This window comes from Sinohyriopsis cumingii, chromosome 4, assembly GCF_028554795.1.
Source record: "Sinohyriopsis cumingii isolate HCF-2022 chromosome 4, ASM2855479v2, whole genome shotgun sequence".
In the NCBI taxonomy this organism is placed as follows: Eukaryota; Metazoa; Mollusca; class Bivalvia; order Unionida; family Unionidae; genus Sinohyriopsis; species Sinohyriopsis cumingii.
Window position 1 is genome coordinate 68,956,018 of NC_142964.1, and position 26,632 is coordinate 68,982,649.

The following is a 26,632-nucleotide window of genomic DNA, read 5'->3' on the forward strand; positions in this document are numbered from 1 at the left end:
TACCGAAAAACAAATGCCTATGCTTTAATATGGGTTTCTGAATGGACCAATCACTAGTATGTAGATATGTGAATTTGTGCCTTAGGCAGTCAATATCTTGGGGTTATCCTCTCAAATTATCTCCTAATACGTTTTATGAATATTATTTTGATCCGTTTTTGCGGGGCCCTAGGCCTGTGCCTACTATACATTTTTGGTAATCCAGCACTGCTAATATGGACAGTCTCGAACAAAATTATTGAAATTCTAAAGCAAGCCGAATAATTTAACCTACTCGAATAATAAGTAAAGTTATATGAGAAAATATTACAGGTAAAATTACAATAATGTGAGAAATGACAAAGGCATCTATACAATAATAACTAAGACTTTGAACAAAACAAGTAAATAACGACATCATTCTGAGTTGTGCTGAGTTTATTTTACGTGTTCTTTAAATATGCATAAGGTCTAGGGCAGGTAGAAAGAAAAGAAAAAGAGTAGCAGGAGAAACTCGATCATTTGAAAGATTTATTTGAAATATCTTATAGTTAACAGGAATGTTCTTAATTTAATGGCATTTGTCGATTGAAAAATTAAAGTACAATGCATATTTTTTGGAGATACCGTATGACCAAAACAAAATTAACTGAGTGATATAATACATTTAACATGCATTATCGTTCATTGTCTTAGCAATTCAAGGTAAAAAGTACACCAGCATGGGACAAGTTTATTCAAGCGTCACAATAAGCCATATTTTCATGCTGTTCCTGACAAAACACAAGTGCTACAATAAATATTCTTCCTCGTTATGAGTATTAGCAATCAGCTGTCGACGACTGAAGTGTTGCTTTCAAACGTTATTGTCTGTGATGGCATCCACATTGTCCTTGTCTTCTATTGGCTCTGAAAGTGAGCGGATGATGAGAATGTCAATGCAAAAACAAAAAAGGACATTGTCAAACTTAACTGATAAGACACACACTCACACATTTTAAGATCGACAGTACAACTGTATTAGTATATTTGGCAAATATTTTTTGCTCAGAATATGGCATAAAAAGGTAGGTTTCGACTTTAATTTGATTTCAAATAAAGCATGAAATAAGTCAGTTTGCTCAGTTTTCATGTTTATAGTCCAGACTTGTCGACTTTAAAATTGTATTTAGCACAAAGCGCAAGTGAATACCTCAGTAAATTGTTGCTATGGAAAAGCAGATATTGAAACTAATTTATTTTAAAGATAAATATTGGATTCACTAAATTTTTTGATACACAGTGTTGGAGACATTGCTGGATATCAAACATGCGGATGTACGCTTATACTGCTCCCATAGTTAACTCTTTATTTTCCATACTTTATTTTGTGTTGAGGTTAGATTGGTTCATAGAGTGAATCCGTAATTATCTTAGATGTACTGCTTTCGAATCCCATCAACGGTCTTGTTTTCTTTCAGTTTAAAAAAAAAGAAAAACTACTCACAGTTCTTTCAGAAAAATAAATTAGAGCTTTTCGATATCTTTTAATGAATAAAATTAAATAGCTTAAGATTGTGACTGGTGCCTTGGGTATTACGCCTTACTAACTGGAAATACAATGTGTACAGTCTTATCATATTCCTGCAGATGATTTCTGACTCGTATAAACGATTTCTGATTCGTAGAAAACACGTCATGCTTTAGGCTAGGTCTTATAACACCACATATGTCATAACGACATGCACTGAGACTTATATTTGTTACAAATGGTTGGCCTAATCCAAAATCGTAACCAAACAACAGCTCCAGTCATAAGCAGTTAACTCTTGTGTATTAAGAAAAAATAGGGACGCTTTATTTGAAACTTTTATATATATATATAACTCGTTTCATAAATTCTACTGCCTTCACTTGGACCAAATAATTTCACAACTCATCTAGGGTCCTCTGCCCCACAGAAATTATTAATGCAAGTGAAAGCCCAAAAGGCGCTACTAGAGAAATTTTAGAACATTCAAAGTGTTTTAGTGTTTATACAATGATCAAAAATGACTAAAGCAACATTTTAGAAGACGGAGAAGAAAAGAAAGAAGAAAAGAACAAAATGATATGCAAAACATAATGAACAGGAGCACGAAGAAAACGATAATGAATTTAATCAATGTACTTGCTCAATGAACATTTAAGTTTATTTTAGGATAAGTTCATCAACATAATGAGAATAATAAGTATTAATTGATTTTCGTAAATATTGGACATTGTAACAATCTTTATGCTTACTTTGTATAACGGCCACCTTTTCTTTGTATCTAGTGAAATTCTTGGTTCTACATATATATTTGCCGTAGTCTCCGACTCCTAGATGACCTTTGCGGATGACTATGGACAGAAACTGAGTATGGAAGTCCGTCACCAGATTTCTATCCGTGACCAGATCATACTTCCGGTTGGCACGGATTGGTTTGCTATTGTTTTCAAACAACCATTCCAACTCCCCTTCCATAGGATATGCCTCTACCGCACAGTGCAACTTCACTTCCTGGTCCCCTGTGGCGTTTACTATGTCTTGGAAAACTTCAACGTCCGGTCCAACTTATCAAAAACGTGAAAAATTCGGAATTTTAAGAAATGATTTAGGCACAGTGCGGATGATGTTGCTTGACATTATTAATAGTCATCCTATTTACTTTACCAGATAGCTGTTCTCACGATCGGAACATCGCTCGGCCATTTCCTTTAGGTCGTGAAATTAATCTCGGATATAATTGGTCACCATTGAGAACTATATTCTGAATTACTTTCATTCACATGGAAGAAAGAGTCACAATCGAAATACTAGTAATCTCGGCCTTTACCATAAGCATAACACATGCGTTGCACTCCTCCAGATACGAATCACCAAACACATCAAGTTGATGTGCATTCCTACAACCACTTCCGAGGTTATTTCACGACCTGACGGAAATGGCCGAGAGATGTTCTGATCGATGTTCTCAGTCATCGTACAAAGTCGAGAAGCTATTGACTGATTAAGCCTTTCCTTAGTAAAGAAGTAGTGCATTCTCTATTACCAGCATAATTCAGTCAGCGGTAGATTTTTCATCAGAGTGCATAAATAAATATACACACAAACAAACATACACATGTTGTAGGGGGGACATATTTTTGTCTAAAGATGCAGGCATGTCTCCCGATAGAGAAAGAACCAAGTGCAACAAATAGGTTTTACATTTCTAGTTATACTTAAAACTGAACAATACTGTTTTAAAAGAGAGAGAGAGAGAGAGAGAGAGAGAGAGAGAGAGTTCTTGGCAAGGAATAATAATTACATTTCACATGGACTCGGACCGCTCTGCGATTAGTTCCAACATTATTTTTGGCCACGCATACGTATATGTTGTCATAGTAGCGTGTGATATTATGAAGTATAAGTCTGGCTCCTTCCGCTCCACTATCTAATAGAAACATTTTATAAATAAAATTTAAGAGAATAAAACGAAAATATAGATGTATCTTAGATTTCACATTGATGGTTGAACCGAACGTTAAGCACAAATTGTATGCACTTTACACGAGGAAGCGGGTTCAGATAACACTGCTGTGCCTGTAAATTTTATAATCCTTTTTTTCTATTTTCCTATCTACTCTTGATACCATATTTTCCCGAATATTGATACAACCCATCTTTAGCTTTTTCATATACTAAATTATGGTTTAAATGACGTATATTTATCGATAATATGCATTCAAAACACTCGTCTTTCCGCATTTGTAGGAAAATTTCACTGTCACACCCCTGACTTGCTTGAAATTGTTCCGTCAAGAAAATAACTCTTATTTTCCATTAAGTATTATATTCGGAATTCTTCTATAAAGACTAAGAAGAAATTAACAGCCAATGTTGATCCTTCGCCTGGCAGGCATTGATTCGGAAGACTAAAATGTATACATGGATATGAAGTTTCACTGTTATTTCTATAGTCATTATCATAATACTTCACCTGGGGCCTCATTGTGCACACTGTATTTACATATATTACCCGGCCAATCTACTGACCACTTACAAATCCTTTGACGGGACAAGGGCAGTAATTGTTTAATCACCAATTAAAAAGGAACCCAACCTCCAACCACCAAAGTTTCATCTGACTAATAAACTTAACTTCTTGATTTATTTTACACTGATTTTAATAGAGAAATAGTTCCGTTCCTCTGACAGGTTTTAAAAGAGGATGTTAACTCTACCATCGTACCATTAAAAGTCATGAATCCATTTACAGCGTATTGGAACTGCCTCGGGGGCAAGTTCAGGCCAGTAATATTTAATCTGCATAAATTATAGCTGTTCTGTTTAATGCTACAGATTATTATTTTCAAGGTGTTATTGATTTATAAATGTAATAATTTGGTGAAAAACATTCCCATGATACATTTAGAGTAACAAAGAAATAAGGCACAATCTAAAATGGAGCATAGATATTCCAAATTAATAGGCAATTAATTTCTGAGAGATTGCCATTTTATGCATCAAATCCTGCACAAAGTATTACGAAGTCATGTCAGAGATTAAATATGAAGCACTACGAACCATGAAAACACGTCGCAGATAACACAAAGTACTATGAAGTCATGTCTCATAAAGTTCAATATCATGTCATCGATAACACATAAAGTAATATTAAGCCATGTCGTTGAAAACAAATAAAATACTATGTATCATGTCACAGATAACACAAAGTACTATGAAGTCATGTCTTATAAAATCCAATATCATGTCATCGATAACACATAAAGTAATATTAAGTCATGTTGTTGATAACAAATAAAATACTATGAAAGCATGTCGCAGATAACACATAGCGTAATATGAAGTCATGTCAGAGATTGCACAAAGTACTATGAAGCCATGTCATAGATAACACAAAGTATTTTGAAGCCATGTCACAGATAACACATACAGTAATATGGAGTCATGTCACATATAACATGTAAAATACCATGAAGCCATGGCACAGATAACACACAAAGTACTTTGAAGTAATTTCACAGATAACACATAAACTACATGCATGATATGATGGTTTACAGACTTAAATTGAAATACTTTCTATATAGTTCATCTTCATCGACATATCAGACAGCATGGTCTCAGTATCTCATATCCCACATTATTGTCTCAGTCTGTCATATCATACAGCATTGTATCAGTTTGTCATATCAGTCTGTCATATCTCACAGCATGGTCTCAGTCTGTCATTTCCGACAGCATAGTCCAGTCCGTCATATCTCACAGCATGGTCTCAGTCTGTCATATCTCACAGCATGGTCCCAGTCCGTCATATCTCATAGCATTATCTCAGTCTGCCCAAATCCCACAAATAGGGTAAAGCTGTTTTTATTCCATCACTGTTATACTTCTTTCATTTCTGATAATTCAGTGAAATGTAGGTCACAATTAAGTTACCAGATAATGTTGATATAAATGAATCCTATAATTCTGGCTGCATTTAATAGTTGAATATTTATAAAGCTAATATTGAAATGTATCATGAAATATCTTTAATGTGAATTACAGTGGTAAATTTTTGTATATCTCGTTGTATACCTTCCACGATCCTAACTTTCTTCTTTATATCCCTTTTTCTCCATTATGTTATTTGGGTACCGTGTGACTGATATATGCAAATAATATTTATTTTTATTCAATGCGGATATGCAAACAATACCCATTTCCACTGAGTACTGATATGCGCATACTACCCATTAGTTCATATTGTGGAAATTTAAATAGTATTCACTTCTACTGAGTGCTGATGGTAAATAATATAAATTTCTAAATAATACCAATTGCTCGAGTGTGCTGATATGTAAATAATACCCATTTTCACTGAATGCTTATATGTAAATAATACCCATTGCTACTGAGTGCTGATATGTTTATAATACCCATTTCTACTGAGTGCTGATATGTAAACAATACCCATTTCTACTGAGTGCTGATATGTAAACAATGCTCATTTCTACTGAGTGCTGATGTGTAAATAATACCCACTTAGTGCTGATATCTAAACAATACCCATTTCCACTGTGTGCCGGTATGTAAATAAGACCCATTTCTGCTGGGTGTTGATATGTAAATACTACCATGAGTGCAGATATGTGAATAATATCCATTTCTACTAAATGATGAGACGTAAATAATAACCATTTCTCCTGAGTGCTGATATGTAAATAATATTCATTTCTACTAAATGATGAGACGTAAATAATAACCATTTCTCCTGAGTGCTGATATGTAAATAATATTCATTTCTACTGACAGCTAATACGTAAAGATCACCATTCCTACTGACAGTGGATGTGTAAATAACAGCCATTTCTAGATAATATGGATATGAAAATAGTATCCATTTATACTGAGTGCGAATATACACCACGCAGAAGAAGCGTACATACTGTTTGATGTATTTAGTGTGTGTGTGTGTGTGTGTGTTTGTGTGTGTGTTACAGTTTTAACGTAGCTTTAAAAATAATTCAGTCATATCGCTACGATGTCTGCAGTGTGACAGTCTCTAGAGATGTCTGGCACTGGGGCATCATGCCGCAGACATGTTGCATGATGACCCACCCAGTCACATTATCCTGACACCAGGCCGACCAGTCCTAACACTAACCTCTTAATGCTGAGCGCCAAGCGAGGCAGCTATTAGTACCATTTTTGTAAGTCTTTGGTATGACTCGGTCGGAGTTCGAACCCGCGACCTCCAGCATCCGAGGCGGACGCTCTATCCACTAGGCCACCGGAGCGGTGATGATGTATTTAGTAAATATTCGAATAAAATGTCATTTCTGTGCATGACTTCACCCTGCGCCATGTTGATTTTGTGTAAACAATGTTGTTGTTGTTGTTGTTGTTCTAGGGTTTAACGCCATTTTTCAGCACAAGATAGGCTATACATGACGGCCAGTATAACTGGTGGAGGAAGAACCCTGGAAAACCCAGGGAAGAACCACCGACACACGAGAAGCTACTGGCAGGCTTTCCCACGTACCCACGCTAGCCGAGCCTTGGACTCGAACACACGCAGACAGAGGTGAGAAGGCAGTGATCCGGAACGGTGAGCGCTTTAGACCACTCGGCCACTCGGGGCCCCTGTAAACAATGTAAAAGCATATATTAGTACAGAAAATGTATGTAGTCACATGTCTAGGCGATTTTATTAACCAATTACTTTGAAAATCGACATAAACGTCTAAACACATGATGTACAGTCTACAGACCTAGACAAAGGGGTAAATATCGGCAACGTTCCTTACTTATCATCCTCTGTACTTGAGATAAATTGAGCGGGAAATCAGGTAGTTTTGCTCAGGTAGAACAATTGTTTTTCTTAAAAATTGAGTACTGTTTTTATCCTTGAGCCGCTCTCTTTAAATAATTCTATCGGGGCCAAGGTTTGTAACATTTAGAAAGCAAGCAAATAATACTGCAAAATATGGTTATTAACTCTGTAAGCCAATGTCAATGTCGTTTTTCCTTTGCGAACATTTATAACTAAATTATTAAGACTAACTAATTTTCTGTGTGTGTGTGTGTGTGTGTGTGTGTGTTATGTGCAGTTTTCTTTATTCTTTAACCTAATTCTACTGACAAAGTGAGTTAGTGTATTAATAGATAATTCAACTAGGGTAACACCTACGTCGTCAGTTTCTGCGCGTGGGTGATGTAAAGAGGACGCTATCCCTTTCTGAGGCTTTTCAACTTTTTTCAAAGGACAAAAACCACGTGTTTTGCAGCTGGGTACGTGGTGGGCATGAGGGAGAGGCTGGATTTCAATTTCTGCTCTTCCACATATGTTTTTTTTCTTTTTAAAACCACTCAGTTTGGATGACAGGTTGGGAGCTCGTGGCTTCGGAAAGCAAATTAAACATTCTAAGTGGGCTCCTTCCAGGAGAGACGAAAAGAAAATTACTTGCACTGCTTCCTCAAAGCGGACTCGGGACTCCGCAATATCTCAGATAGCACGTAACAAACGTGCAGAAAAATAAATTTCCCTCTGTTCTGCTTGCCGTTTTGCCCCTTCTGGTGTTTATCAGGACGTTGATTTTAAAAGCGACTTTATACTCCACTTTTTTGTCAACGTTCACTCGGATGGACTGTCACTCTCGTACGAATTATTCCCGTTCGAACGAATTAGTCACTATCAGACAAAGCTGCCACGGTAATGTTGAGCGAGAATGGACATGAATTTCATCCTGCTAAAGCTTTTGACAAAACGCCAGTCACTGCCTCTGATGACTTGGCAAATATTACACACGTAGTAATATATTAAAATACTGTTATAGCATGCCGAGGAAAGGGAGATAAGTGGCTTTCCCAAGGACACGCTGAGGCTTCTGTCGAACAGAGAAATATGCTAATATTCATAAAGATCTGCATTTGGAATTATATATGATGACAGTGTATCATAAATGCACCGGGTTTCTACTGCAGGTCATTATTCCGCTTTTTAATGAAAGCAACTCAGACCTCCACGCGACAGCTCCGGATGAGTCATCCCAGGCTTTTCATCCGTTGTCATAGCAGCATTCGCTCTGATCAAATTTAAGTTTTCATTTGATATTTTTTTTTAAAGTTCATCCATAATTATCCCGAACTTCTCAACAGAGATGTGTCCATCTTAAAAGCCCTAGATGCGTGGTCTCAGAAAATAGTATGCTAAGCCTCCGCTAGCACGAGGATATTGTCATGTGTTTTGGTATTCACCTGACGGTGCCCGTTAAAAAATTTGCATGCAATCCGAGATAATCCCTGTGCTGGAGAGGCTGCCTCAGCCTTCATATATAGGTGTCAAAGCAATAAAGGAAGAAAGGAGGTATGATAGGCCCCAATTCCAAACCAGCGGTAATAAAGGCGATGTGAAAAATGCACCGTCGTAAATCCCATCTGCACCCCATCAAAGGGTCTCTATGGATAAATATACAATTTGGGGGCTGCTGAATTTAGAAGCTTCATTTATTTAATAATTTTCGGAAAACTACTAGATCTGAACTGATATTTGGCTTGCAATCCTAAGCCATGCTAATTTGGGAAATCGTATTTCCTGTTAGCAAAGACAACTTTACATTAAGGGGTTCTTTTCCCTTTAATTGTTTAGTCGTAACGTAGAGGTTCTGACCAATTTATCAGTGACAATAATTATGCGTGAAATATACCCTCCCCCCCCCCCGTTTGAAAACATGTTAAACGTTATAGCACACAAAAGAATGTACACGGAATTCTGGGTTTTTCCTTACACAGGCTAGACACAAAAGGAAATCCCTAAAGACGCCCTTAGTGTGGGATATTACTACTCCCCAAAATGCGCCTACTGACCAGCATGTGCAACGTCAAGGTCCTCCTGACGAATGTTGTTGCAATGGGTCTGCCACGATGAAACTACTAGCAGACACTTGCCGGGACCCATACCCCATCTAGGTTCAAGGCTCGCTTTTCCGGTCCTAGGATACTTTCTGAAGGTGAAAAGTAAGCCCTCTCATGGTGAGCTGGCATCATGTCCTTTTCCTATGTCCGTTATCGTATTCCGTTCGTCGAGCAGTTCTACAATGTAATAGTTCATTTCGCATTCTTTGGAGCGTATTCTACTATTAGCTTAGTAGCGTCTGAGTCATCCCACTCATCGACCTTCAGCAGCTGTTTCTGAAGTTAAAGGGAGGTTATATATGAGCAGAGGAAAAACCCAGGAATCTCTTTTCCAATGTATTTACACGATCCTAACGTCTAAAGCGATTCTGGCATTTTCAGCCCATTTCGGCTTCATGAGCAGAAAGAGTAGTGTAAAACAACAGTCTTTGTGTATGATATCAGTTGAATCATCCAAGGCAGAAACAGGCGAGGAATGGGCCGGTATCCTTCTGAGAGCTCCCTGTATATCTGATCCACGACAAGAGTAAGGTTGGGGGCCCACATGGTATGGGGTGGCAGAGTGGTCTAAGGCACTTGCCTTTACAGATCACTCACACATCTCACATATGTTTGCGTGAGTTCGAGTCTCCACCAGACCAACGTGGATATGTGGGAAAGCTTGCCTGTAGCGTCCCGTGGGTCGGTGGTTCTTTCCGGGTTCTTTTACCACCAAATATACTGGCCTCCATGTAGAATGTGCTGAAATTTGGCGCTAAACCCATTAAAGCCAAAATAAACCTATTCCGTATGTAGCTGGCACTGACTATGACTTCATATGACTTGTTGAAATCCATGGGGTAGTTGTACAGCTGCCAACAAGCCACTTTGTTGTGTTGACCGAAGCCGGTCAAAGAGGACATCAGGGGCAGGCTGGGTAGCTTTAACATGATGTGAAGATAAACCCTGGCCAATCAGTGTCTATGATCTTAACTTGTCCTTCGGAAAAATTTGGAGTTAAGCGGAGTTGCCCTTATTAATTTTGATTTCGTAAGAACAGTAACCGGCCTTGGTGATTACGAAAGGCTAAAAATCAGAATTGGTAATTTTTTATTTTTTTATTTTTTATATTTTAGCTTCAAAATATGATTTAGAGCAGTCAAAGTTTTCATAGTCTCATCTAGGACACTAGGAAATATGATCAATGCGACTGGCTTATGTACTTCTAGCAGAAACTTTACTTCATCTATCACTGGTTTATCCTTATAGTTCTACAGATATATTATATAAATAATAATTAATTACCAGAGTGCAATATTTATTGTCAGGTTTAAATCTACAGAGAGCATCTCTTTAAATGAAATTTGTTTAGCATAAGCTCCTCCTTCACGAGTGCAAACAATCTTTTGGTTTCCTATTCTGTAAAATATAGACCTAATAGGAATATGCAAAGGCATAACTATACCTGCGGAATTAGAATATCAAATTCCCCCTTCCAACCCCAAGGCCTAAGGGGGTTGGGGTATTAGTTTACAGGGACAGCACAACATGTATAGTGGACTCGTTAGTTCCCCAATTAAATCTCAGCCCTACGTCCGACAAAGGTGTGTAACCCTGTTGAATAATCAAATAGTAAATTGAAGTCAGTTTTCCAGCACAGTTCACCAATAACTTAAAACTAAAGAATGTTCATTTTGGAGATGCATGTCTTTGTTTACTGCAGGAGTTTTCAGTAGGGTTACTCACCTTGCTCTATTCCGCTCACTTGGTGTGGCGATTTCCAGTACCAACGTACAGTCGGAGTAGGGAAGCCAGTCACGTTACACCACAATGTGCCTGTGACTCCTTCGTCAAACGTAATATCATGCGTCTCTTGTATCATGGGTGCACCTGCAAGATAAAGAAACGAAATTACCACACATGCATAAATGCATCTGGATGAGCGTAATTTTCGTTATTTTTTCTCACTTCAGACTTTGTGACAGAAAATAACTGTAGTATGATACATACAGTGTATCTAAGTTTTATTTCCATTTTCTGTCATGTAGATATGATTTTCAACAGACCATGCACATATACGTTTACACACGGCCAAATTACACAAACATATTGCCACAAACATGCAGGCAGACGGAGCAAACTCACCTTTCATAAAAATAAAATAATGCTCAGGCAACGCCTAAACAATGACGTTCCGCACCTATACCAGCCCCTCCCCAATACGGGACATGTAAGCTCACTTTCGACTACATAAATTTGCTGCCCGACTATGAATGTCTTATTTCCAGACTGTTAGGAAATAGTCGAGCGATGTTCTAATCAGCCCTAAATGTCACGACGTTATGCATGTCAAGGAACCTTTCTCATCTCTCATGAGACCACGGTAGTCTCTCTCTCTCTCTCTCTCTCTCTCTCTCTCTCACACACGCACAAAAACAGAGGGTCAAATACATATATGTACATACAAACATACACACACACACACACACACAAGGAAATATATACTAACTTTTCACCACGAGATCGACCTGTGCCATGACATGTTTTCCAATTTTACATGTGTATTCTCCAGCGTCTCCCACGTGTACATGCTTTATATGGATGTTCCATTGTCCTTCGTACGGTTGGCTGATACTCATCCGCGTATTGGAGGAGTATTTTCCCATGCTTATGAGGGTGTTTGGGTTCTTGTACCAGTGCACCTGTTAGCAAAACAGAAATTACAAAAACGATTTGAGTGTTCAGATCTATTCTGAGATATATGACACGAGTTCGAAATTATCTTTCTTTAGGAAGTGAACATTCTTATACATTTAGTTAGAAATCAACAGAAATGTAATATTCTAAAGTAACACCATGACACTTACTGACTGAATCAATAACCCACGATATAGTGTGGTGAAACGAGGTCGATGTAAATTTGGATATCCCAGACACAGGCTCCTTGACATTTATAGCGTCTTGACATTTCGGGGTGATCGGAACATCACTCGACTATTTCCAGAAAAGTCTAGAAATAACCTCGGATGTAGCTGTAGGAATAGGCTCGGAACATCGCTCGCTATCCGTCAATGTGTGAATTGCACATAGGATATAATTAGTCGCCACTGAAAACTATATTCTGAACTATTTTTGTTTAATGTAACAATATGGAATCAAATCACAATTATTAGTTCCGGTTCAGTGCACACGAATTTCGTCCCATCTATTTTTTGAGCATTTTTTCTGTCTCCTTTTGGTGGTGATACAAGACTTAGATTTAGGCATTCTTAGCATGAATTTAAAGGTAATTGTTAATTCTTTAGAATATGAACTTATGGTGTGGTTGTCCTTATGTGTTTCGGCGACAGTGCACAGTGAGTAATAAGGCTTTTTGTGATGATCCGGAAGTGAAATTTGTGATTCATTGCACATTGCCTTGTTTATGGTCAAGCCTCTCAAAGAAATGCCGCTGAACGTATCACAAGAACTTCAGCCTGAAGTCATCTTTGAACGTATTTTAGATTAACATATCATTGATTGGCAGACAGTGGAAAGTTCAGTACTGATAAACAAATGTAGAGACTAAATAGGAAAATTAATTGCTTTTTTTAGTCCATATGGCGGTGGAAGGAGACAAAGTCACAATCGGAACGTTATCTGCCTTTGCTGTTATAATATATGTGTGTACCCAGCCAGAGGAGAATCACAAAACAGAAATTAGATGTTTACTAGTATAACTACTTTTAAGGTTATTTCAATATCTGACTGATACGGCCGAATGCTGTTCCTATCGTGTACAAATGTGTTCGGATGATTCGCCTCCGACAGAGTGCACCACTTATGTTACGACAGAAAAGGCCAAAAATATTCCTATTGTGATTTTGTTTCCTTTTGCCGCCATTTTGAAATCTGTTAACAAAACATGTATCGAATTTAGTTCTCAATGGTGGTGAATTACGTCCAATTTTCTTTACAGACGGAAGAAGACATATGATGTTCCGATTGACTTTGTACTTATTAAAATGATGATAATTGCATTTAATATGAATATTTCTTTAGATACTACGCTTATTGATCATAAGTCCTTCGTATGACCACCATCAGCTGGTGGTAATTATGAGAAGGGTAAGAAACTTTATGATATTACCATTAAGTGGAGAGCATCTAGTTTGCAATTCGAAGTAATTTCATTTTGTTGCGCATGTGAATGAAATAAAAAAATATGCAAGTCACCAGCCTATTACATTGCCTTGCCCAAGGAATTGAAGGCGGCACCAGTGTTGTTAAATGGAAACTTGGACACTGGGTAAGAATTGTGAAATCAAGTCTTTCGTTATTATCACCTCTCCAAACGGATCGTATTATCACGTCCACAAAATGGTGAGTATTTGTGTATGTGTGTGTGTTAGGTACTAGGTAATTTAGGATCCAGTATATGGCATGATTGTATTATATAGATTGACGGGAGTTACCGTGTTGTTTATTATCACTGGAAATTATTTCCAATTGGAGGGGTTGACGTTAATAAAGCATGGCTGACTCGTTGTAGTTTGGCAAGATTTTCTCTAACATGGGATGTTGTTTTGTGCGGGAGGAGCGCTTTGTTTATAAACAATCGTATGCAGAGCATAACATGACACCTTGGGTATTCTTATTTTTAATTCTTTCGTCAAATAAGTTTTATTTAGGGTATATAAGGTAATAATTTTATTACATGTTAATCTGCTGGGGTATGCTGAATGTTATGACCGTATCATAATGCCGAGTGCCAAGATCCACCTATCTAGTACCTCTAAGCCATGAAGGCTCACACATAGGGGCAAGGGAGGGAGGGGCAGTTGCGTCACTTGGGGGATGCGGGGGTGCGGACCGCACTGGGTGCCATCATTAGATGGCGTGACACCAAAATGACTGCCTATAAAATGTTTGAATTTTTGTGTAGGTAGGAGGTCCATGGGGGTGACACCATGGGCTACCTCACTGGGTGACACCAATCCTAGTGACACCACTGGGGAGGGGAGCACGTCATCTCTAAGTATGTATGGACTACATCCGTAAAACTTAACGGATTACCACTGCAGGTTTACCCCACCCATTGTAAAATTTCGCCTTTGCTCTAGGCCTAAAGATGCATGCGGTTCAAGAATGTTATAACGTTGAGAATGCCAAGGTAAACAAACACATGCCTATCAATATTTAGCTCAAGAAAGCTGTAAAATTTAAAATATTGCACGTGTAATGTTATTATATAACATCAAAAATATTATACGACAACATAAAAGTTGTCCAAATGTACATCAGCATTATTTCACTAAACTGTATCGTAGTTTATTCAATAAGATCCGTGAATGTCATGATGTTGTGTGTTTATTTTGTTGTTGTTGTTGTTGTAGGGTTTAACGCCATTTTTCAGCACACGATAGGCTATACATGGCGGCCAGTATTATTGGTGGAGGAAGAACCCGGGAAATCCTCCGAAAGAACCACCGACCCTCGAGAAGCTAGTGGCAAGCTTTCTCAAATACCCACATTGGCCGAATCGGAGACTCGAACCCACGCAGATAGAGGTGAGATGGCAGTGATCCGTAACGGAGAGCGCTTTAGACCACTCGGCCACTCTTGGCCCCCGTTTGTTTTGTTTGACTGCTTCCAGGCTTTTGAATCTTAAATTCAGCATTTAACATTATAATCACAAGAAATGGGAGCTAATTGTTCTTCCAATGACATGCCGAGGCACCGACACTAACCTGTTAATGCTGAGCACCAAACGAGACAGTTGCTAGTACCATTTTTATAAGTGTTTGGTATGACTCGGCCGGGGTTTGAACCCGTAATCCGAGGCGAACGCTCTAGCCACTAGGCCACCGGAGCGGTTTCATCCAGGGTACATAAACACAAAGATCAACAAAACTGTACAAGTAGCTTTGCCTCTTCCATGTATTGCTCAGGAAGAGAGAAGGTTTGCGGGGAGTGTTGAAATTTTCACAGGCATTCCATTAGGTGTCACTGTATTGGATCAGAATCACCGCGTACCGGAATCAAAAAGGGTGTACTATGCAAGTATTTGGAACAATCCGAAAATATGGTAAGTGTTCTGAATATTAACTTTAAAAGAAAAGAACAATCCTAATTAGTAGTTAATTATTTCTTTCCTGCTGGAGACATCAGTGACTTGATTTTGATATCTGTAGTGTACTTCAAACCAATTATCAGTTAATCCACCCCTTTTTATAATGGATTAGGTCATCTGTTCATATAGATCGAAAACATTGGTTCTTTAACTACAAGAGAAAATTGTTGAGAAAACTGTGTATACGGGAATGAATGCCAGGATGGTATTGCCGTTTTAAGCATGATATGCAAGCTGGAAAAACTGAGTTATCCAGGCAGTTTCAATCACACCCTCCATCTCTCTCTCTCTCTCTCTCTCTCTCTCTCCGCGTACACACACAACTATTGTAGTTTTAATGGTTCGTTAAGCTTCATATTCAAGAAACAAATGTCTGTAATTGTTTTGTTATATAATTTAGAGAATAAAATGACGATTTATTTTCCTTTAGATTTGTATAAATGCATGCCCCTATGAACTTAAGGTTATCAAGTCACATAAATGTCAATTACATCATGAGCACGCGACATAAAGCATGACCATGTAACATGAAGAAATATCACAAATCATGTAACTCTGAGCCATCCAATGAATCTCACGGATATCATGCAATAAAATAATTAGCACACGATGTCATTGATATAGTGTTCTGTAGACTCCATTCATATTTATTTTCATTTTTGTTTGTGAAAATGAGAATTCCCCTCCCTAAAACAAAATAAAGAAGAAAAATAAATAAAAAACAAGCATAAAAAGAGAAAAACTCCATGTTCACGAACTGTTAGAGTAATGACGAAGGAAGATGCATAAAAACAACATACCGTATTATTAACACCTTGAATCGACACTTTGCAGGGCAAAATGGCGGGTCCATTGATTACAGCATTAACTTTGACCATTTCGTCTTTTGCACCACCGATGACAAACTCTGCAATAGACAACTCACGTTTATATTGAACCCTTTGATATATTGGGGTGCCGCTGTAGCTAATCTGGTAGAGGGTTTGATACCGGCCCAGGCTAGCCAGGGTCGGTTCCTCGGTGTTCCTCGGGAAAGGAACTAAACTCCCATTTCCTAGGCATGATGAAGCCATAAATGTGTTGAAAGTGTCTTTAATGACTCGTTAACTTATCAGCTCCCATAGCAAACCTATGCAAACACCATGATACTAAATAGTCAGTAACTTTAAATATCTGAATGCTCATGATCAGATCGGTATTTATCAGTATGGATACATCTTTGATGACAGCTAAATCTACATGCTTTTGAAATACGTGCTTTCCATTCCGCACCAAAGAATCGGTTGCTAACTTTAATAAAGAGTTTTCCAAACTCAAGTATGTAAAAGGTCTGAAATTCCATCATAAATGAACTTCACCGTGTCTTTCAGTTGCAACTAGGATATGTTCTCAAATAGCGTCTTTTTACTAAAATCCTACTTCCATTATCATCCAATCCTGGCCAGCCAAATCTATATATACTCTATTTTATCTTCACCCATTTCTAGACGGGTTCCCATTGTTTCATATCTTTATTGTCGTGAGTCCTATATCCACCATTTTATTTACTTGACATACCCATGAAAAGTGGTAGAATGTATAAGTAAACAGTATGTAAAGTTCTGCTTGTCAGATATTACATTAGTGACTATTAGATAATATTGCATGTTCATGTTCACCTAAAGAGCTATGGTGCATTTCAGGCAACATTTAAATATCTGAGCTTTATTTAAGATAATCAGAAAAAAATATTAAGATCAAGCTGTCTACTAAGAGTCATCTTTTTAATATCTCCATTTATCTCTCTTCAGTGTAATGCTGAAATATATTACCAGCCTTGTCTTATTATGTAATTAATGAGTAAAAGATCAAGGTGACCATCTATATGTACATGTATTATTACAGAAAAGAGATTTAAATGACAAAATAACCTGAAATTCCCACAGAACACATATAATTTAAACCTAACATAACGTAAGCATAAGCCAATTAAAATACAATATATGAAATTCAAAAACATTTACTGAATGAAATGGTGGGCCACAAAATTAGGAGAGGTCATTATTATTAAGCATGATGGAAGAGATCTAAGTAATCATATCTGGGGCGTAGTGTTTCAAAACACAACTTGCAAATATCACGTTTCTGGCAATATTTACTCTGTAAGTGGCAAATTGTATAAATTTTATATATCTGATTGCACATATATTAACCAATGTACAAAACACTCCTCCAGGCATACTAAAATCTATACACTTTACAGATCGCATCCACATCCCATTTCATGGCAACAGTTGCCATATCTAAAAGCGTGTTTAATATCCCAATGAAAGTCACTCCGAGGTATATAAAATGTATTCATTTCGCTTGCTATCCACGAAGAGAACCATGATTTTCATTAGTTGTCCAGTTAATTGTAAATGCATATATGGAACCACTGTAGCGTTTATCTTTATAGGACTCACGGTACTAATTCAGCTCCCACAGTAAACGGATGCAGCCACCATGATATTAAAAAAAATCAATACTTTAAATTTTCTGAATGCCGCTGCATTTTTCTGGATCTCCGTGTCTTCGAAACACGTGTTTTCAATTCTAGCAATGAGTTTTCCAAACTCGAGTCATCGTTGGCCATATCGATTATTGGCACTTAATTTGCAGGAGGTTTGAATATAAGTATCAATCCTCTCTTCAAATTAATAAATATCAACTTCGGTTTTGTGCATAAAATGGATTATGATATTGATGCATATATATATATATATATATATATATATATATATATATATATATATATATATATATATATATATATATTGTTGTCAGAAAGGAAAGAGAAAACAGATCCCTGTCAGATGTTTTTACTTACCGATAAGAAAACAAACGACGAAGGTAGACATCATCTGTAGAAAAATTGGCTTCCCTCACACTACAACGCATAACACCTATGGGAATATGTATAAAAACATTAAGATTTATAAAGCATCAGTATTATATATCTACAATAAATAGTGCACACAACGCACTCTTTGGTTAACCAGGTAAAGGATGTGATAGTTCACATTTTGGCTTGTTCATTATTTTATCTGGTTGACCAGATTCAAATTAATTTCTGTTTCATATTTTGTTTTGTTTTGTTATTGTCAATTGAGATTTTTAGCACAGAAACATGGTTGAAAGTCACGTAGCTAAAACAAATGCATTGTTTATTAACTATGTCTGACGTTCCTCACCGGTTTTTGCGCTGGATGAGTAAAACAGGAATTGAGTTTAGATGGGTAATTATACATTTGTTAGTGACCACTTAATTTGTACTCGTCGTCAATTTATTGTTTTATTTTGAACTTTAGTGAAACCCACAAGAGGACCCACCATGCGTTGGTAGGATTAAAGGAACAGGAAAGTTTGAAGATTGTATTCATGTTTAAAAGGAACAAAGTGTGAATTTTAGTGAATATTGAAATGAACGTTATATTGTCTATTTGGCTACAAGGAATCGAATATGACAACTTTTATCAACAAAGATAGAGATTTTCTTGGAAAAGGTAAACATCATCACTACATGAGGTTTTTACTTATCAGTCTCAGGTTAGGCTGTGTGACTCGTTATGTAACCAGACAGGGAGTATTTAGTTCGTGTAACTATGTGGTTGTCGGTTCAGCGATGTTAAATTTCAGTTAAACTGATGTTAGACATCAACTAAATTAAATTCTTTATTCTTTGAGTATCACACCCTAATTAAGAATGAATAATTCTACTATACGACATAATCCCGGTCCAACTTCTTTTGCCTAGACATATTCTTATTAATCGTAAATAATTATCCCGAAGCTGTTATTGCTGGGTATGCAGACGATTGTATCAAAGAGGGTTGCGAATCCGAAGAAGATGACTCACGTTCTGGAAGACTGTTGTCTGTTATTGATGAGCCGGAAGTGACCGCCGTGAAAGAGGCAATTGATAAAGATGCTCGATACTAAGTGGAGGATATTTCTATTATTACGGTCACGAATGTTTCAGCTATCTTTAATACATAAAAAAAAAATCGTTTCATTGACGGCTGATCAAAAACATATTCTGGTTCAAAACTCCAAAAAGATATTTGCCAAATATGAAACATTAACCAGAAACGTTTGATGGAGATTGTCTGTCAAGTGTGATGAAACATGGATTTACTTGTTGGACACGACTCAAAAGAAACGAATAAGGTTTGGAGCGGACGAAAGGAGCAGAAACCACAATTAGCTTAAATGTTTTAAATACCCGTCGTGTGATCAAAACCGTCTGTCGCAATGCAGGGAAGAAGGAGGCTGAAATGTACGTTGTGGCCACGATTTAACTAGATGTAGAGAACTCGGTATGGCGAACATTCGTAGCTAAAGTTGTACTAAAATGTACAGGTATTTGTACGTTGTGGCCACGATTTAATTAGACGTAGAGAACTCGGTATGGCGAACATTCGTAGATAAAGTTGTACGGAAAGAAAGCACAGCTTGCAAACATCATTCTTAGACTTGAAGCTGAGAGGACCACTAAGTCCGATAAATCAACGCCACAAATATGTGTTGATACTGATGGACGATAGGTGAATGGCCGATTTATCGGCCTAAGAGGATGACATGCATATCCTATAGGTATCATAATAATCAGTTCACATTACACATTGTGAGGGAGCAAGAACACGCATTCACAAATTCAATGCTGTTGATGATCACAAAGATCAGTACGATTTATATAAGTCGCTCAGATACTGTCGTATATGATGGCAAACTAATTACAGGTAAATATAAGAACGTCAGATCAATAAGTATCCATTTTGATCTAACAACACACTATATTCATTTCAGACAAGTTTTTCTTATTCTCATAACGGCATTTTCGAGTCCATAACCTGAAAATGATTGCATCCTTGTAGGAACTATTACGTCAATGTGTTTTTTCTTTCACTTCATGACTGAAATGGTCATTTCATGTCACAATATCTCTTGGCAGTTTTCCTCTACGTGTCCAGTACAGCGGTACCACTCTACAGTTATCAAAGTTTATATAAAGGCGGGGGATTCAGCTTTGCTCTGGATGGCGTACTAATTGTGTGCGCTTTTTATATCTTTTCTATCATACCAGTTTTATTATCATTGCACAGGGGGTCCGAACTACTCAATAATGATCTCAGACATTTTTGATCTGTAGTTCAATGTTTTCTCCTGTCACTCCAATTCACAGGTAGCACTTTTAGCTCACTGACGCTATATGTTTATTTACTTGTTATAATTCCATTATTGAGTACAAGATTTTGATCCTTAAGCAAAAGGGTATCTCATTGCTGGTTTCGAAATGGTGTTTAATTTCGTTTTACTAATGAACAGTTGATCTGCATGCAATTTACAACTTGAAATCTGCTCAGATGAAAAGAGTTACTACAGCAAAATATGAATAGGACTCGAAGTGTAACACTTGCCGACACTTTTGATTAAAAACCGTTCTGTAATTTAAATTCTGCACCATTACGTTTAGCCAAAAATAAGCCCACATACAGGATGATTCATAACCTGTTGTACCCATCAAACATCTCTGTTGACAATAGAATTACACCCAAACAATGATCAATTCATAGGAAAAATATAGATAATACTATTTCATTGATAGAGCTGCAGTATAGTTGCTTTATGGCAAAACAGACGTATAAAATGTTTTTCGCATTATTCCTATTTGTCCCTTTCTGTCCAATTATTGTAGGTATGTTTGCTAGATGCCGTTTAATTACAGAGTGTATTTACCCATAGTTAGTCGTTCAGGTTGCTAGACCTTTAGCAAATGTCTGTAATGGATAGCAAACAAATGTTTATCAGCAACATGTATGACTCCTAGGTTAGATAAAGTTTTGGTCTTGGATTCCTCTTGTGTCTAATCACCGAGAAAGCTCGGATAGTTCCAGTGGCAGTGGCATTCATGTAGCAAAACAAAACTTTGACACATCCATAGCCATAACCTTCATTCAATGTGAATTAGATTCGATCAGATTACCCGGTTGAATTCAACCTGATAAAATGCAAACGTAAAATGAATTGATAAAATCATATTTGAATCGATACATAATCACTCTCTGAGAGTTACAGTCCATAAATAGGTACTCTCCAACTTACCTTGCACAGTGATATTGCGAAAAAGTTTAGCCTTGGGACACATTTCTAACAGCCTAAAGGTAAATCTTCGCTACTATCACATCACTGGGATTCACCTAACTCCTTGTACATGTATGCCTCAGGTTCGGTTGGTAAAGGGGCTGTCCTTTGTACACATTACTTTTATGATCTTTGGGATCAGAGCTGAGTAATTTCAAACAGTATTCTTCTTGAATTACAACCCATTATTTTAGCTTTTAAGCTTTGTGGTAAAGATTTAGCCAACAAAAAATCTTTTCCAGACATATAATCAAACCTTAGTAGAAATCATAAACAAACAGCCTTTCAGCGAAACAATTATTATACAACCCATTTCGGAAATTAGCACTTCGATGGCTTGAAAGACATGTTTTATTGAATGAGGGACATGTTTTCCATTGTTACAGAGCAAACTCGCTTATGCTATTTTTGCAAACCTTTTTCCCTGTTCAATGAGCTGGCCCCAAGTGCAGACCTACAATTAAAAAACAAAAACATCCCTTTCAGCAAACTTGCACAATTAGAGTGTGCCTTGAAAATTTGTTTCAAACTATATTGAGCCCAGCAACACCAAACGCATCAGCAGGATTGGGAACTACTGACGGAATTCATTTTGAAAACATCAACTGAATGTTCTCTCCCTTTTCCGTAATTACTTTTTCCCTGTTTATAACGCATTAAAGCAACATCAAATACACACCATCTTTAGTGTCTGCATTAGTTTCAGCAATTGACTATGTGCACAAACTGTATGGCTTCATAGATCCTACTTTGGCTTTCTTTATTTTTAAACTCTTTCGAAGAATTAATGCAAATAAATATCGTGACGTTTTCTTATTGCATTAAATGACTGCAATCTGACTGAATACGATTTTAAGTGAAACACGTATTTGGAAATGTTTATTGAGGCTTGTCATGGTCCTCTCATACTAGGTGAACTAGCAGTGTAATTATTTGATCTATCTCCTCTCTGATTTTCTCAACATAATATTGCATTGACGATTTGCAACTTCAACCCAGCCTGAAAATCATTGTCCAGGGAAGAATATAATCCAGAGCTAAGACAAGTATTCTGCGTGTTTCGTTTCAAGTTCGATCGACCTAGGTCACCAAGTTTAAAAACTATAGCTGCCACTGTGGCATCCTAGTATGATTTCAGTGAGAACCAATATTGGGAATTAGGCCGCTGGAAGTAGGATGCATTTACAATATATATTTGGTTAAGCAATATGATCTCAGCATGGTTGTTGTTGTTGTTGTTGTAGGGTGTAACGCCATTTTCAGCACAAGATAGGCTACAAATGGCGGCCAGTATCACTGGTGGAGGAAGAACCCTGGAAAACTCCGGAAAGAACCACCGACCCACGAGAACCTACTGGCAAGCTGTCTCACGTACCCATGATAGCCGAGCCTAAAACTTGAACCCACGCAGACAGAGGTGAGATGGCAGTGATCCATAATGGTGAGCGCTTTAGACCACTCGGTCATTCGAGGCACCCGATCTCAGAATGGTAAAATAATGAGTGTTGTATTTACTCCATTTACTTATTCTTCTATATCTCGTAGGTTTCGCAAGCCATGAGTATTTTAATAACCCGACTGTTCCACCTGATAGCTCTACGTATGACTGCCATCCTGATAACCAGAAGTGTATGACGCTTTTCTACAGACTCACAGAATTTCAATATAGATAAGAGGTGTGAGATTATTCTACCAAATTACTTTACTGATCGATAAAAAGTGCTCGACTTAGACTCTAACGCAGGATCTGCAGGACGTCTTTTAGACTGATCCTGAGGCGAGTGTTTTCTGCTCAGCTGCATGAACATACATGAACTTTTTTTATTGGATCCACACTTCCATTTACATTATTCCTTAGTGGTATACTTATACTGGAGTACACGGTAGATATGTTTAGTGTGAAAAAAACTCTATTACAATATTTGTATGTTTACAGTTATAAATAGGTTTGGTTGCATTAAACAAGCATTGGCCCTTTATAGATCTCGTGGTTTTCCATCTTATCATTTATGGGTTGGCAGAAAAGTGACCGAGATCAGTTTCCCGTAAATTGTTATAGCCATTGTAGCATAACAAATCCTTAAAATACTGTGTAACTCGGTGTTCAACTTTTTTTCTTTTTACTTCCTAATATAAAATTTCAAGATTCGTATGCTATGCAATGTAAATACACTGGTTTTTATTTATTAGACAGTATGTGTACATTCATATAATCTCTGTGTATGATCTGATGTGAGAAAATTCTCTCATCTTCTTCTGTTCTTTAACCATTTATGTTGTTGAGTGTGTTTGCGTGAATCCAGTTCTTTCGTTTTATTATAGCTTCATTAAATACAGACCAACTTCGCTTTGCTCGTTTGAAATATTTTCTACTTAGATTACCTTTCCTTCTTTTTTAATCCTATTTTGTAACCTTGTACTGTAGCACTTGTCTGTAATTATCTCCCTTTAACAGTCTATACATACCTTTCACGTCATAGGTTCCTTCGATCTTAATGCAGCTGGATACTAGCAATTTGTATTATTTACACTCACTTGTAGGAACACCTCACATAAAACACATATAATAAGACTGTTAACTACATGCGGAACATTTGTACAAGCTTAACCCATTTCGTATCGGATGTCCTTTAACTTTCTTCAGTATTACAAGAATTGGCTTACTCGCTACATGATAGACAACGGAAGGACGTTCATCATTCACTTAAATCTATTATGCATGTGAACCTGATGATTGTTTCAGTCTTCAACAACAGGAAACGGAATACTTTCTGTAGTAAACATTATTAATTTGCACTCTCTAGTTTTATCACATCCCATATGACTCATATAAGGGTTATCTATAACCTAAATCCAGGCACTAAATAAAGGATGATGACTCTTATGTCACATAGAATCCTTCACATAGAATCCTTATTTTTATCCTTGTTTAAGTGACACAATCCGCGTTTAAAATTGAAACGTAGAACAAAACGAAGTGCCTATCCTTTGTCAATTTATGTTTCGGTAGTCCTTTCTTCCGATGGTAACATTTTCAGTGAACAGATATATTCCGAGGTAAGAATATTTAACAAGTACTGCAGGCATTGGAAACAAATTGTTGTTTTAATACGATAATTTTAAATTTCAGTCATGAACTTCTGCTCATTTGTTTTATCCGGTCAAATATTCGTAACTATAATTTAAAGTCGGTATAATTCCTAAATTCTGTACGTATCATCTGCCTATTAATTCATAATTATAATTTCAATATCTGAAGAATTTATTGCGGTGGTGAAGGCGTCAATGGTTTTGCTTATTTAATTATTTACAAATGTTGAGATCATTGGGAACTGGAAATGTGCCGAAGGATATATACCCTCTCACACGCGTGTGTTACGATGTTATAATGGAAATGCTTATTTACATGAAACGCAAGAACAAATAACAAGTTAGAAAATACATTTCGCAATAGTTTTGCATTAAAATTAGTTTCACTCATGTACTACTTCAACAGGTTGTATTTCTCTTGATTTATTAGCGCCGAATATTTATGGCAGACCGATAAATATACGAGAAAGTATTTTGAAAAACCCAGACATGCATTGTTATATATGATTTTATAGCTTTTATGCAGGAATGATGGTGTGCATTCTTCCAAAGATGTATGATCCAAACAAGAACAATCTTTATACCAATTATCGAGAAAAGATATTTTAGTCACTAGGTGTATTTGGTCCTGCTAAGGGTTAGTATGTGAATGCGAAATGTGAATTTATGATAATGAATAACAAAGTCATTGTGTCTGAAGAATATCCTTATTAATTTCATTTTTTTCTACATTCAATACACTTTATCGCCAAGCAAAGGTTTATCACGATTAAGCACTAATTAGGCCTGGAAGTAGCACCTAGGAATAGGTACGGTTGGGATTTCATGTCTTTAAGATAGGAATAGGTACGGTTGGGATTTCATGTCTTTAAGATAGGGATGTGCAGCCCAGTGTCCTAAACGAGTACCAGAGTAAACTGAATTTATCATGCCTGTGCATATGCATCTAAAACAAAATCGGATACAATATGAGTTTCTGTCTGAAAGCAGAAACTTCTTCACCGTATTCATTTAGCTTTTATCTTTTGTAGTAAAATTCACAGCCATAGTCAGGTAAGACAACCGTAGTTAAGTTTGGTTATTTTAAGTTTTTTTTTCTTGTGTTTAAAACTGACTAACACTAAATTATCATCAATCATTCTTTTCCTCCTGAACGATTAGTGTTTGCGAGATTTTCCTTATTTGTTTTATCTGTATATACATTTTACAGATGTTCTTTACTATGACGTTCGACCTGTTTAGAGAAAACCGAATTATTGAAAGGTTTGAAGACGTCCTTATGAAAATTGTTGTTTGCCTCCTTACTCGTTCTCGTATTCAGCTACATATTATCATTTCATCAGTGGTTGTTGATCAAACAAGTAAACTCTATGCATCCGTGTTGATTTTTAAGCCTAACTAAACTACTATGTCTATAGTGAATGATATATTATTCTTTGCTTTTCACTGCAAACGGAACTTTACTGTTCACATAGTTTATTTTCCTTGTTCAACGAACTGTTTGTGAAAATGTATCAGTAACCTCTATTTTAACCATTTTGCACAGTTGCTTAAATTGTGGCTTAGTCCGAATGTACGGTACATTTGTTGTGTTCAAAATTTACAACATATAAAAATGTATTGCTATTTGGTTGCACGTCTATGCAAGCGTACTTGTTGCTAACCCGATCTGTTTGTTCTTTGTATGAGCTACCTTAATCGATTTGAACATGTCCATGTTGTAATGAAATATTCAATCCTGTCCAACATCTAATTTGTTCTATCAGTGATTATATATTCGAACAGGTTGTCGAATTCATAAAAAAAGCATTTAGAGCCATATACATCTCGATTTTATTGTAATATTCACCAGACATTAGTTGAATACTTGTATGTTTTACTTTTTTTATATAGATCAACGTGAG

The 26,632-nt window shown here is 36.8% G+C and overlaps 1 protein-coding gene across 3 annotated transcripts; it reads right to left on the bottom strand.

Annotated features, from left to right (window-relative positions):
• Positions 1-396: 396 nt before the first annotated feature.
• LOC149801401 (neurotrimin-like) lies at positions 397-25,181 on the bottom strand. Of its 3 annotated transcripts, XM_089955488.1 has the most exons (9): positions 24,105-25,172; positions 22,055-22,092; positions 18,325-18,400; positions 16,277-16,383; positions 11,874-12,066; positions 11,111-11,254; positions 3,291-3,416; positions 2,242-2,553; positions 397-888 (listed from the first exon to the last, which is right to left on the bottom strand). In XM_089955488.1, exons 3-9 carry the CDS (start codon positions 18,356-18,358, stop codon positions 836-838), a joined length of 969 nt encoding a protein of 322 aa, XP_089811614.1. In that variant the 5' UTR covers positions 18,359-18,400; positions 22,055-22,092; positions 24,105-25,172; the 3' UTR covers positions 397-835. The 3 variants fall into 3 exon arrangements, with proteins under 3 accessions (XP_089811614.1, XP_089811613.1, XP_089811615.1); XM_089955487.1 differs by lacking the exon at positions 22,055-22,092 and having other exon boundaries at positions 24,105-25,010; XM_089955489.1 differs by lacking the exons at positions 3,291-3,416; positions 22,055-22,092 and having other exon boundaries at positions 24,105-25,181.
• Between the last annotated feature and the right edge of the window lie 1,451 nt (positions 25,182-26,632).